The sequence below is a fragment of the Macrosteles quadrilineatus genome, unplaced genomic scaffold (genome assembly GCF_028750875.1).
Source record: "Macrosteles quadrilineatus isolate MER2022 unplaced genomic scaffold, UCM_ALF_1.0 Scaffold_6__1_contigs__length_79288215, whole genome shotgun sequence".
Taxonomy (NCBI): domain Eukaryota; kingdom Metazoa; phylum Arthropoda; class Insecta; order Hemiptera; family Cicadellidae; genus Macrosteles; species Macrosteles quadrilineatus.
The window spans coordinates 49,982,865-49,998,168 of NW_026542599.1; the positions used below are offsets into that span (position 1 = coordinate 49,982,865).

At 35.8% G+C, this 15,304-nt stretch overlaps 1 protein-coding gene across 10 annotated transcripts in view; it reads left to right on the plus strand.

The window, feature by feature from the left end:
* Positions 1-15,050, plus strand: part of LOC128996298 (obscurin-like) — a 255,278-nt gene extending 240,228 nt beyond the window's left edge. For all 10 annotated transcript variants that reach the window (XM_054421531.1, XM_054421532.1, XM_054421524.1 and 7 more), the window contains 11 exons: positions 1,416-1,571; positions 3,249-3,394; positions 4,839-5,003; positions 5,668-5,848; positions 6,726-6,893; positions 8,991-9,111; positions 9,557-9,737; positions 11,110-11,260; positions 12,310-12,384; positions 12,867-12,972; positions 14,470-15,050. In XM_054421531.1, coding sequence (XP_054277506.1) covers positions 1,416-1,571; positions 3,249-3,394; positions 4,839-5,003; positions 5,668-5,848; positions 6,726-6,893; positions 8,991-9,111; positions 9,557-9,737; positions 11,110-11,260; positions 12,310-12,384; positions 12,867-12,972; positions 14,470-14,604 — 1,585 coding nt within the window. In that variant the 3' untranslated portion in view covers positions 14,605-15,050. The remainder of the gene's footprint in view (positions 1-1,415; positions 1,572-3,248; positions 3,395-4,838; positions 5,004-5,667; positions 5,849-6,725; positions 6,894-8,990; positions 9,112-9,556; positions 9,738-11,109; positions 11,261-12,309; positions 12,385-12,866; positions 12,973-14,469) is intronic.
* Positions 15,051-15,304: the final 254 nt, after the last annotated feature.

The window sequence follows — 15,304 nt, forward strand, 5'->3', positions numbered from 1 at the left end:
TAATATTTTAATAATAAAGTGATAAGAAACAATGTAAAAATAATAGAATAATATCATAAAATTAATACATTAAACCCATAACAATGCATATGTTTTAGATTAAACAAATTTTCTGGTAGGGTAACGTATTAAATAGATGGGGCACAAATAAATAAAACATATCTTTATTGCTTATAATATTATTTGATATTTACTCTGGGTATAAAACAAAAATTTCCTTGGATTAAAATCATGTACCGGTAGGTACATTTTCTAATTTAAATTTATTTGTAAAACAATTATCAATTATTGATCTCAAATATTAAAATCACTTTTCAACTGGCATGGTAAAAAGTAAAATATAAGTAAAATAAACTAACCTAACCTAACCATATAACACAATAATACATACACAATATTTCATTAGGTATTTAAAAGGACCTTTTTAGACTTTTGATTCCATTTTTGCTAATGCTTATCTAAAATTTACTAGAGCAGTTAACCAACCTAACCTAACCATACACAAAATAAATGCATTTTTTTAACAAATGTATTTTATACTTTGCCTGACACACCTATGAGCCTTCAATAGAATTCCTGCATTATATACTTTGCCGGTAACATAGCCTACTAAGTTTGCATAAATTTGAATATTTTCCTCGTTTATAAATGATTTTCAAAGAAAAATGATATAATTGAGGAACATGACTGACTTGGTGTTGTGGATTGACAATAACTGCTGCAAATTGTAAAAATTAGCTTAACATGTTCGTTCAATGCTATTGCGCGATTGCCGGCCACTGTTGGTGATGCGAACAGCTAATATGCTGCGTGGATGAGTGTGCGAAAACGTTTAAATTTAGTTTCATCCAAATGAAAGGCATATACTGCGTCCCAGTCGTTGTGGACGTAGTTTTACAAGAACCCAACAGATAGAAGCACTAAACAATACTGGTATTCGGCCCTCAGTATTGCCAAATGGAGGGGGAAATCAGGGTGAAGTACTCGAATACACAATAAAAAATAGAGCAAGAAACGGTCAAGCAAAATTTTAAGGTTAGGTTCCTTCCGCAATGCTACAGTATATTCATTATCGTCCTTCTGTTGCATGTCATTAGATCGAAGCTTAACTACAACACTACAATAAATTTTTATAACAATCCCTACCATTGATGAAATAGTCGGATCTGAAATGAACTACACCGGCTCAAATAAGCGGCAAGGAAAACAACGTCTCACGACAGTGGCTAACCTTGCAATGGAACAATAGTTTGTGTTTGTATAAACGGCGCTTTGATGAGTATACTCGTCGCGCGCTGCTGGAAAAAGCTAGTGGTGATGAGATTACTCGTCATCCGCAGTGTACATGTTAACTATGCATTTATATATTTTAAATTATCTATCTTTACATTGAGTTTGTTAATTTTTTGTTTTAGGAATGACATGGTGCTCACAGAAAGTCATAGGATAAAAATCCAGGAAGATGATTTTGGACGCTCAATTCTTAGGTTCAACCCAGCCCATGCATCAGATATTGGAATTTACAAAGTGACAGCGAGAAATAAGAGTGGGCAGACTGTTGTTCGCTGCAGGTAAACATTCCTAAATGTTTCATAGCTTATGTTTAGTTTATTTATAAAAGCAGGGTAACTGATACTTAGTACTCACCTGGTAATAAGTAGGGCGTTAGTTCGATTCTGAGAAAAGTCAGTAGACTTTTGATCCGAAACTAGACCCAGCTGTCCTTGATCGTTGGATTTTTCCTTTTTTTTTAAAGAGGTTGGCGGGCTTTTTTAACCTTGCATTTGCCCGTTCACATAGACTGTAGATATTTGCCAGGATCCGAACCCACGACATCGCTGCCTTGGGCCCCGAAGTCCGTGACGCTACCGAGCCACCGACTCACCAGCCCCGAGAATATATATTTATATATTTTTTTTATATTAATAAGTTCTCGTTGAAGAAACAGCTGATTAGTAATAAAGTTACAAGGCATCTCACTACATTTTACACGCATTCTTTTTTCATATTTGGGCTAAAATATACCCTTTTGCATTTTGTCTTAATCGGTAATACTGTTAGGTTTTTAAATATGATGTCAACTAATATTTGATTGTTGCAGGCCTAACCAATGAATTCTTGAATTTATATGTTAAATTCAATTCAAACTTCTTTATTCATTACTTTGTACAAGGAATACAAGGTTAAAGGAAATCCAAAAGTAGTTTATATGGTTCTTTTAAAGGTAGAGTTCAGCAAACTTACTTTAAAAATAAGTCTTGATACTTATAAATACTTGATGTAAAGGGTCTTATATCATTGATATATTTTCCAACATAAGACTTCTTCAGAATGTAGATTAAAGAGGAAAAATGTGGTTTTTGTAACTTTATTTTCAAAAAGAAAATTTGAATTCCCTGAAGAACTCATATAAGTATTAAATATCACTGTTACGTAATATCAGTGCAAACTTTATCGAGCTATGAATTATTGAGTGATTCAAAGAGTTATGTACAGTATTTTAAATTCAATTAATAATAGTATCATATAGTCTGATTTATATATGGGGTTAATTAATAAATGATTTATGGATGAATGTACCTTTGGAATTATGTCGGACGTAGTGAGCGGCAAGGAAGCGCCACGGGGTCGAGTTGCGATGGTAGATGGTAGAATATCCTCAAGACAAAGGCACAACACTTGACACTATCTTCTTACGTTGGTGTCTTGATCTTGATGTTGGAATAACGCACGTCTAAAAGTCTATACAGTCCAAATGAGCGCTCCCAAGAAGTTCCTTCGCGACCGCGGTAGACCGGGAATGGGAGGATTCACTGCTAAAACTGACTTTACACTGGTTAATAAAATTAATTTAATTTAAAAAGGTGAAAATGTTATGAGTACTGTATAAAGGGGCCACGGACTAATCCGAGTGGCAATAATAGAGAATTAAACTATGAGAGGGAAAGCCGCAATGGCAGAGAAAATGAATTATGTCAAAGTGACATGTGTTAGGTAAACCAGGCAACCGACAGACTGGGCCAAGCGTCCCGATGCGACGCTAAAACTTCGCAAAAATATCCTTCCGCCAAGTTAACCAATGGGCATTGTGCTGACCCCACTAGGTTGAATTGAAAACCCCTGCTCTCTCTCTGTTGGCGGCAAATACAAATGCATAAATTATATGACATAGTACAAGAAATAAAAACATTTTCCTGAAAACTTACTTAACATAGTCTAATAAAGTACCAATGTTTGTAATGTTTCAGGGTAGTTCTAGCAGAGACGCCTCATGCTCCCGACTCTCCCGATGCTTCAGACATCTCAGACACAGAGATTCTGCTGAGATGGAAGCAACCCAAGTGTGACGGAAACTCACCCGTCGTCTGCTACAGTGTACAGTGCAAGGAGTCTGGTGAGAGATGCTTGGTTGCTTTGTTTTTGTACGTAAATCGCTACATTTCCAATTTCCATCAAAAGTTATACTCTACCATGGTTAAAATAATTGAGCATTGTTACGCATACTTTTTGTGCTGGTGGATACTGGATAGGTTTAGTATTGTAGTGGTGGGTATCTAAAACAAAACATAAGTTAAGTGTGTTTAGCCATTGAAGATAATTACAGTAGAACCCCTCATATCCGGCCTTGGTTTTACCGGCCCTCTGTTTATCCGGCCCCTTCCAGGAAGCCAATATCAACATTTTTTCTCTCAGCTTACAGACGTTTGGATGCAAACATTAGTCTTTGTGACTGCTCAAGTCATAAAATAAATTGTTCTCATTATTTATCTGTTTGTTTATACATTTATTTGCTGAGTCACTATAATCAGTTAAGCTAGTAGGCCTAACCTCTTATCAGTTGGTTGATTATTTCCAAAGTGGGGTTAGTACAGTACAGTACGAGTACATTAATTTTTGTATTTCACAAAATGGTTAAGAATGTTGAGTAGAAATGCATGTACCATTTAAGTCCTAATGATCTTTAAGTACAATTTATTGTCATTTTTACCTCCATTTAATAGGTTTTGTTACCTGGAATCATAATATTTGTACATTCGTTACTTAATGAATTTAACCTACAAATATTTTTTTTCTTTTTACAAACATGTTAATTTTTCAAAAAATGATCCCAGAACAGAATTAAATGATACTTGTGATTGCATATATCGATTACCTATTATTATTAGGTATGAATTGTCATTTTCATAGTAGGTTGGTTTATCCGGCCAAATCGTTATCCGGTCAGGGACTTGGTCCCGTGGTGGCCAGATATGAGGGGTTCTACTGTACCAGGGTAGGCATCCCATCTATTTGAATAAAATACTATAATAGTTCATACAATATGGTTTTCAGTATTAATTAGTTAAAAATTTGGCGTATACAACAGAGAATCGGTAATTTATATCGGCACTCTCTGTCTGTGGCTCAATATACAACTACATACAGTGTATTGACTTAATGCTCACAGGCCACACATTTAACATGAGTACAAAATGTATGTTTACATTCAAACTCAAAGATGTATCCTAATACATTAAAAAATTAAAAAATAAATAAACAAACGGAAATCTCATTAAATAATAAGTTCTGTTAGATCCCCTGATGGACAGGTGTGGAAAAATAGTTTAAGCAACTTGTGCCTATTGTTAATGTATGGATAAAACAGAATGCGAGGTTGATGGAATAAAACATGGACCGTTATGGTTTGATGGATGTAACATAATGAGAAAGCAGGTAGCTAACAGTCATTTTTTGTGTTTATTTTCTTTGGACTGTCTAGTCTCCTTTAACCAAATCATTTAAATTACCAAAAGATTATCCTAGGTTCTCTTTGCCAACTCATAAATGTCTGTTGACAGACGCCGTGGACTGGATCGACCTAGCCAGTAACATTGACCATGAGTTCTACCTCGTAAGAGACCTCAAGCCTAATACTAGCTACCAGTTTAGGCTGGCCTCCAAGAACAAGATTGGCTGGAGCGAGAAAGGGATCCCAACAAAAGCGATCAAGACATCAGAACCAGGTATTCATACGATATAGGCTACTCTTCTGGAGCAGTAGACCTTATAAGAATCACAGGAGTGATTTAGATTAATATTTGTTAGATGATTTAAGATTTTTGTTAAGATAGAAGACTTACTAGGAAAGAGTTCACTCTGGCACAAGAAAGACAAAAACTTTACATTATAAACCAAAATTAGAATATTCAATTTTCTCTAAGAGAATTCTCAACCAAGAGCAAAAAACTTAAGATGGGTAGATTACTGTTAGGCCAATTGTGGCCAAGAATTTTCTGAATGGTGTGAAAGTTTATATACATTTCACATTTCTCTTACCTACACATCCTAGGGCGGTGTGCTCTAGACCGGAGCCGTTTTACACATTACTTAAAACTTGATAGGTTTGGGGCAATATCTTTTCGTTAAAATCCATTGGTTACTAGTAGGATTTGATCCCAGGACCTTGGCAACCAAAGTCCCGTGCTCTACACTACTAAACCAGCTCACTTTCCCACAATTCATCTACTGAGCTATCCAGTTGAATGTTCAATACTTTGTAAAATATGAATGAGAATTCTAATTGCAGTATTCAAAATCAATGCATGTGCAAATTGGAAAAACAAACAAAGACTATACATATTCTTACCTTGTGCTAATATACTGAGAGGTTCATCTCCTTGGTTGCAGGTGTGCCCAAAATACAAATGTCCAGAGCTATGAAGCATCTGCAGGATATTGTGGAGAGTGGACAGGAAGTGGTCCACGAGGAGCAGAAATCTCACCTCGAGTACAAAGTTGAGAAAAACCCCATCCATTGGAGCCACGACCAACCCACCGAGAAGTACAACTACATCTCAGAAATATCCAGGTAACATCAAGTTTTTAATTTGTTGTTAAAGAGTAATGTGCTATTCATGTACCACTCAGTGTACTTCAGTTGTTTTACTAAATTTTAGAAAGTTATTAGAAATAACCAAGATTTATACCATTCCTTTTAAAGAGAAAGGCCAGGTTTTCAATCGTGTATTAGAAAGTTGTTGGGATGTGTAACAAAAACTGCCTCATTCATATTCCTTCTCTTTACTAGAGCAATTTTGTCCTGGGGCTTAGGAACTGTGAATATACAGATATAGCTGGGTAGCTGAAAGTTGTAGTCTTCACCTGGCAATCAAAAGGTCACCGGTTCAATCCTCAGAGACATATGTAGCTTTTTGATGGTTCAAAACTAGATCCTGGTGGGTCATCATTGGGCTTTCAATAAATGGTCCTGACTATAATTAAACAGCTGATTAGTCAGTAACAAATATGCTCAAGGCATCAAGGAAGCTGCCTGTAATGTAATAGTATATAAGTTATTTGTCCTGAAACAATCACTACTCATAACCTCTTTAGACTTTAGAGGATATGTTTTTGATTATGACCACTCATTACCAAATATAATCAACTGGTTGGTGACCGGTAAAAACTCATTACAGTAGGCCTACAGTAGTACGTAATGAAACCCCATTTGATTAAGCTGGCGGCAAACAGCTGTTTTCTAGACTAAATCCTCCTTGTTCAACCAGTGTAGTGAGGCGTAAAGTTGTTGTTGGTGAGAAAGAACTATTTGGTCAGGGAGCAAATCAGACCATTGACTTTTGGATAAAGTAAACATCCCATCTATGGACCAGCTGTAGCCATTCTGTACGTTTCTGTCTGTATCCGCATAGACCTTAGACTATCTTTTATTTGTGTTTTTTTCATAGAGGTAGGTTCTCTGTGGTAGTGAAGGGTATAGACAAGTCCAACGACCGCGTAGTAGTGGCCAAACTACTAGAGTACAGACCAGACACTGAAGTCGCCGTGGATGCTGAATTTGAAGCCTACAGGTCTCTCAGACACGAACGCATCGCCTGCCTCATCGAGGCCTACAAGTAAGTAAATCAGATCTGTTAAGTCTAATAAACCTATTACTGTACCAGTGTTAAGGGTTTTAGAAATTACCGGTACTTCTAGTTACCGCAAAATACATTTTTAAAACTGAAGGTTAAAATGTTAGGTGTGGATGGTTTTTACACAAAGCCAATTTCTGTTACTATTCCTCCCCTTATACATATGGAGAAAGTCCTATTGTTGTCATCATTTTGGTTTGAGTTTTAGATGGAAATATCTGTGTATTTGTGTGTCTATGTTTTTTTGTGTGTATGGATGTGTAGAGCTACAGATCACACATGTGTCCGATTGTGATTAAATTTGATAAGTGGGTATTTATAATATCTCCAGTAGTTTTATTTTTTTCTGATTTTGTTACAAAAACATAAAAATTGGACTTTTACAAAAACAGCTAATCAATTTTGATTTAAATTTAGTATGTAATATATATATATATAAAATAGGCGAGCACGATTTTGTCGGCAGAACTCCGTGGTTTCTCATCCGGTTTTGTTAATTTATGGCTCATTGGAAAGATCTCATTCAGTAGATGTCATATAAGGTCATGCATGTTGAAAAAGTTTTTTACTTATAATAAATGTACACTTACTTGGAGGATGCTCTTTCACACATATTTGTTAAGCGTGCTGTTTTAAGGTACTATTGAAATAATGCAAACTATTTATTTATTTATAACTAGGGAAATAGCACCACTCTTTGTTATTTTTAACAAATTTCCGCTGTATTTCGGCTATTGCCACACGAGGCAGTTTTTACAGCCGACGACAGCTGTTTTTTGTAGCTAATAAAATAGAAACAATGGACGTGAATGGTGTATACAACATCGAAAACTGCCGAGCAGAAATTTCAGATGGCCACTGTCACGCAAGGAATGGCCTGGGTCCATTTTTTTTTGGGTCCGTTTTCTTTATCGCCTCACGTGGCAATACCCTAAGGCAGAAGCTAATACCATAGTGATCATGGTAATACCTAAGTGTGAGACTACTTCAACAATTTGTTTTGAGGTCCTTAGAAGTCAAAAAATCATCTGTTGAAATTTCTTACGTACTGTTGTATACTGTATGTATGTATTCTTGAATATTTAAACTATCTTTACTATAAAATGATAAGTGATTCTGTTGAAATAACCAAACATTTGCTGAGATCTTCAATTTTCTTTACATTTCAGCAGTGTAAACATTTCACAAGGGCTATTTGTATTAAATTCCTGCGACTCGACCAAACTGTTCCAATGATCCACTAAGTGAGCTCTAACTCATAATATAGGACTAGTGATGGTCAAAACCAGAAATTTCGAATCTCAAAACCGAAACCGAAACTTTAAAAAATTGAATCCCGAATCTCGAATCTCAAAACCTAAACGCGAAACTTTTCTACTTAGCTGGTTACAAAGGTCAAGGTTACCAAAAATACACATAATCATAAAATGTTAAGTATGCAATCAAAACTGAAAGAGATAGACTCCTGACCGTGACATAACATAAACATGTGAATGTGACTGATAATCTTAAAAGACAACCCAAAACAACATAATTGTTGAATTGTTCATAAACAAACAACAACAAAAAAATAAATTAAACTTCTAACACCAACATAAACATTAATATTAGATTAATTAGAACATTTAGTGGTCAATATTTCTGTGTGTTTAGTAAATATTGATGTGAAACTGAATTGTACCAGTTATAGTATTTAAGATACCTTTTGAAGTTCAGAATCAAATTTACTTGTTTCATTACTGTTAATGGTGATGTTTGCTCTGTTGCTACCAGCTTGTTTGGAAACAGTGTTAAAAACAATTACAATATCACAAAAAAATGTCAGCAGTTTCAAAAATAACTGTCAAAATCTTCAATTTCGAAACTTTTGAATCTCGAAACTTGGTGATCGAATCTCGAACCCGAAACTTTTCCTAAGTTTTGATGGTTTTGAGATTTGAGATTCGGTTTTGACACATCACTAATAGGAACCACTAACTAAGGAACTCACTCTAAATAAAATTACTACCATCTCTTGGGTCTATATCTATAAATATAGAATTTATTATTATTGATGTGACTAACAGTGGAACCTTTCAGACCGTCAAATGCTCAAGTGGCTGTTTTCATTGAGGAGAAATTACAAGGAGTGGACGTTCTTACTTACCTGTCTAACAGACATGAATATACAGAACAGACGGTCGCCAACATCATAACCCAGGTGAGTGCAACAAGGTGCACACTTGATACTTGATATGAAAAGTGAGAATGTAAGCTTAACAGTTGAATCACATATACAGTACAGTCCCACAAACTTGGTATAAAGTGGATCGGAAGGGTGCTGAGCTTGAGAGTGCTGGGTTATTGGAAAAATGGACAAAAAATCATACTTTCACTTTATGTAGTACATTTTGATCTTCCATTTACAGGAACTACATTTACACCATAGCTTTGAAATACATAAATTTAACCTGATGGTTGGATCAGTTAACCAAATATTTTTTAACTTGATTTTTTCCCAACAAATTCACAATCTAAATGTTGTGGGTGGTAATATTGTCAGTTTAAACCAAGAAAAAAAACCGACAGCTCATAAAACAAAAAGAACAAAATCAAACTCGAAAATATTGCAACCTACACAAACCTAATGTGAACATGGGTTGTAGGTTCTGGATGGTCTGCAGTATCTGCATTGGAGAGGATTCTGTCATTTGGATCTACAGCCTGACAACGTAGTCATGTTGTCTGTGCGGAGTGTACAAGTCAAGCTGGTGGACTTTGGCGCGACACAACGTGTCAGCAAGATCGGCACAGTGGTCAAGAGTCTAGGACACCCTGAGTTCACAGGTAACAGTCATCCATTTATAAACTCATTTTACATCGTATCCTGTTATTTTTTTCATGCTCCTTGTTATTTTATGTCATATACAGGGTGAATAAAAAGTCAAGACCCCCCCCCCTCTAATATTTTTCCAAGTAAATATACAGAGATATCCTTTTGGCGGTCAAGCAATCTTAGCAGGAAGTTTCATTTTATCATTTTGAAATTTTTGAGTGCCCCCCCAAAAGGGGGATTTGGGGGGCAACTCAAATATTTTAAATGTAAACCCCCTTCAAGTGACACCTCATTTTGAAGAGTTTACAAAAACTTAAAGAATGGTGAAAACTAGAGGTCGCTATCTCTTCTCTATCCAAAATGGCAGCCAATATTAACAATTTTACCGTTGATTTTCCACAACATTTGACGGGCGACCATTTTGGATAGAGAAGAGATAGAAACCTCTAGTTTTCACCATTCTTTAAGTTTTTGTAAACTCTTCAAAATGAGGTGTCACTTGAAGGGGATTTACATTTAAAATATTTGAGTTGCCCCCCAAATCCCCCCTTTTGGGGGGACACTCAAAAATTTCAAAATGATAAAATGAAACTTCCTGCTAAGATTGCTCGACCACCTAAAGGATAAATCTGTATATTTACTTGGAAAAATATTAGAGGGGGGGTCTTGACTTTTTATTCACCCTGTATAACTTCATGCTTTAAAGTAGGTCATAGTGAAAGGCTTAATCCTCCCTGGATGGATACATCCACATGATGTTCGTAGATGTTGTAAAGTGAATTTTCTCCCACTTCTATTAAAGCTGTGTTTACACAAGGCCAGTAGAGAAGGCAGGTTTCAGGTCAGGTTACTTGCCTCTGTATTTCAAGTTAGCTGATGCAGGTAGCCTGCAAAGCAACTGGCTTCATGTTTATGGCTAGATGGTAGGTGTTTTGTACAGTAACCAAAAGCTCTACTACTTCGCTACGCAGTGCTGTGACCTTGGTACAGCTCGTCCTGCTTTAAACACAATTTTTTAAACATTTTGTTCAAATTTACCTGCAATGTTCTCACTAAAATAAAATCTTGTTCAATAAGTAACATAACCACTTTTTAAATTCTTGATTTATTAACATGTCGCTGTAGTTGCGAAACCAAGTTACGGGATATGTATCCAGCATTTTTCTTAATGTTTGTAAACAGGTAGTGAATAATTCCACACTTAGGCTTATTCATTATTCATGCTCTAACTTTGTTAGGTGTATTTGTTTAGAGTAAAAATAAAATAAAAAGTTTAAGAAATACAATCTTTTTTGTTTTTACAATTTTTTTTCCTGTTTAACGCTACATGATCTTCCTGTCTGGAAAGGGTTAATTCATATTGTGTTATCTTGCTGGTTTTAGCGCCCGAGGTTCTAAGTGAGGAGGCGGCCTATCCCCAGACAGACATTTGGTCTGTGGGTGTTTTGACTTATGTGCTGCTGTCTGGGGTGTCACCCTTCCGTGGGGCCAACAAGGATGAGACAAGACAGAACATCAACTTTGTACGCTTCAGGTGTGTAGTGCCATAGATTTAACTAACTTATGGATCAACTGAAGACAATTTTTAGTACCCCAAACATCATCTCAGATTGGTGAAAAGGTCCCATATGTATTGAGAGGAAGCTTTCTAATAAGCAATTTATAAACATCAAAATGAAATGGATCTTAGCTCCTTTGATTGTAAGCGTAGAGTGGGGTGTGGCTGGTTTATTGGTTAGCCCTGTAGTCCAGGGTCCCAACCCAGCCAATCACAAATTGCAGAGATACAGTAGAGTCTCGATTATCCAACCGAAACCAACCACGGTAAGGTCGGATAATGCAAAAAATTATAAAACTATGTTTGTGCTGGCGCTGTGTCTGCGGGATGAGTTGACGATTGCGCCACGAGCGAGAGACATGTTGACGGTGCCATTATCGCGTTAGATGTTCCAGGATGGCACCACGATCCTGAGAAATCTTCGTGCTGGCACTGTGACCATAGGATAAGGTAACAATCACGCCTTGAGCGTGGGACATGTCAATAAATTGTGTCAAGATCGTGGGAGATGTTTAAGACAACGCTGTGACCGCGCAACATTGACAATGGCGCTGTGATTACAAGACAAGTTATATACACATCCTACCATGAGGTACATAAATTGGACATAGAGAATAACAGATTTTTTGGTCAGGGTTTAAAAATAAATTGGTAATGAAAAGCCAGAATTTCCATTTAAGAAATAAGGAAGACACCTTGATTTTGCCCAGGAAGGTCGAATAACTGGTAAAGGTCAGATAACTGGGAAAGTCAGATAGCCAAAGGTCGAAAAACCTAAGGTCGGGTAACCAAGACTCTACTGTATGTATTTACGAGTGACAGAGTGGTTGAGAGCCCACCTTAAACAAAATTTGGACAAGGACAAAGGGGGCCTACGAAGGTTTTGTCTTAAAATTAGGAACATATGTTGCTCTCACAGTTTAGGAGAACTTGCTCTGTAATGGAGGACTCCCTTGAATGCATGCCATACCTTAACTTTAGTTTGCTTGTGGGTAAAGTGAATTCAGTCTCTTGTCTTGTTTCAGGTTTGAACATCTGTACAAGGAGCTGACACAAGAGGCTACGAGATTCATCATGCTGGTGTTTAAGAGGCATCCTCAGTAAGTGATTATGGACTGTTATCTCTAATTCTCATTTGCATGATTATAAATCTATTATCATTCAATGTATCTCATCTCGTTTTGTGCTTATAATATTTACAATATTTGTTTTAGAGTTCCCTAGATGCGGGAATGTCATTGGATTAGTAAAACTTAGTGAAAACAGTAATAAGATCAATACCTATGTTACGTATATCAATTTGAAATTTTAGTATATTGATTAATCATATGTCAAAGGACATACTTGCATTCAAACATATTTCTGTGGCAGAGTAGGATAATTATTTTAAGGTTCTGAATAGTCAGCGACTAGCAGCATGGGGTTTCTCTTGGACAAGAAAAATTACGTACAATTGGAAAAATGACATACAATTAGTATCAACATTTTCTTAGCTAAAATAAAATATATTTTACATTATGTCAACGTTAATACAGTTTAGTAGTGGGTTTTAGTTCCAGACCAAATATCTGTGTTTTTGCAGCAAACGGCCGACAGCAGAGGAATGCCATGAACATCGCTGGTTGCTCCCCACCGAGTACATGATCAAGCGAAGAGAGAGAGCAGTCTTCCTCGGTAACAGACTCAAGGTAACATCTACTGGATGGTTTTATACTAGTCAATGTCATACGTTTTATGTGTATTACATCTTTAAAGAATTACGTTTTACCATTGCTTATTGGATACAGAAGAAGACATCCCATCTATATGGATCAGCTGTCGCCAATTTTTTTGTGAGCCAGTCACAGATTGCGCTAGTGTCTAAAACTCTATTTTGTACCTTATTTTTTGTTACTGACATAGTTGCTGGGTCACAACAGTTGCTATAGCTCATAATAAGTCATTCCATCAGTTTGACTTGGTAAAAACCATCGTGTAATCGGCAGAAATCAGTAATTTAGATCAGCGCAATCTGTAGGTGGCTCACATCAACTAAGACAAATTTGCTTAAAAACCAGGCTACAACTTTAATATAGGGATGGAATGTCTAGTTGTTGTTTTACATTTTCGGTGAGAGCAATTATTTTTTGTATTGCAATTTTTAACCCGCACTAATAGTTTTCGGAGGTAAGTAGTTAGCTGGAATTGAAATATATTAAAGTACTAAGAACAGTAGCTTTGTTCAGGGATGGTAGCTCATTGGTAATGTCTTGGGCTGATTAGATCTCTGGGTCAAGACCTGCACTAACTTATCCATCACTCTGGTCATTTTTTTTAAAGTATTCAAAGTATCAATTGCTTGCCTATGGGACTTACTGTAACAGTACTTGACAGTCTTTATATCGCTGCACAGTCTAATAGCATAGACTAACCAACACAAGTAGACATCTCATCCCATTGTAAAATTTGAAGCTCTTTTTTGTGTCTAGATCATGTGTTGGTGATACGGGCACTTGTGTCGACAAAATTTTGTTCCCACTATTTTAGGGTTAATTCTATGATTTGTGCTTTACTGTTTGATTATATAACTAGGGAACAAGTTAATTAGACCGTTCTATTTAGTTGAACGAGGTTTTAAATAACTGAAATAACAAGAAACAAATTGTAAACAAAAACACATTCTAATTGCACCGGAACTAACAATAAAATTGGCTTCAGCTGATCCATAAAGATATGATAAGAATAAGAATAATAAGAACTTTATTTAGCCAGAAAATATTTCATGCAAATACATTGGCACGTCAACTTTATAAATAAATAATATTCAACAGAAGTCCTTAACAGTCCATTGTCTTGACATATACTCTTCTATAGTAAAAGGATCCTTTACATAGAAAATAATTCAATTTAATTTTAAAATCCTTATCACTAAGCAGTCTTATATCTAATGGTAACTTATTGAACAACTTAATTGCAATCATCATTGGTATTTTATCTCTCTTGGCTAGTCTTACTTTTGGCAAATTAATGTTATTACAAAAACCAGTATTATAACTGTGCACATCTTTTCTACAGTCTAATAAGTTAATATTGGCTCTAATATAAAGTAGCCATTAAACATCACAATTCAGTATACAAAAGTCAGTGCTAATACCTACTCCCCACTTGCCACAGCTCTCTGTAATAAGTTGATTGTTTGTTCCCAGGAATACAGCGAACAATACCACAACGAGAAAGCCACCGAGATCACAAAGTTTGAGTCCCTTACAAGTGCCGTCAGAAGTCTGGGACCAAACGTCACACGTTCCAACAGCATTGTGGAGGAGATTCTGTCCATCTAGAGCTTCGGACGGGAAATTCATTAAACCATGGCTGTGGATAGTGTTGAAAAAGAGATGAACTTTGTTAATCTGTACGAATGTAAATGTCTTGTTACCAAGTGAATTATTTTGTTTTATTATAACACAAAGTCGATTCCACACTTTCATGTAAATTACCTTTGTTAGATATTGTTATAAAATATATTTACGTTAGTAAAAGAGAGAGAACTTTGATTTTTTTATCAGAGTTTGAAACTTTTGAACTGCTTCACTTGATTTTTTGAAGTTATGTTCCTTTCTTTTCATTGTACATATATTATTTTACCAAAGTTGTTGGGTGAATGAAAGATGTGGTGGACTCATGTTTTCAAACTTGTTTTAATTGTTGGTGAAGTACAATTTGTTGATACTTTGTATGATTTTTATTGTTTTGCTCTTTGTTAATAAATGTTACATAAAGTGTGGAATTTTTACTTTTGACTTGTTACCTCTAGTATGTGTTTTTGGCGTGAGTCTATAAACTTGGTAAGATTTGAAGGATGCATGTGAAATCCAATATGATGTTATCAAATCTCCAGTGGGTTAACACCTAGCATAAATTTAGCTAATTCCCTTAAAATTAAATTCTTAAATTATTGGCCTTAACAACAAGTTTCTCACCTGTATCATAGACAAAAAAACTAAATATAGACTGTCAGCCGTGCTGCGGTTGCCATGGTTA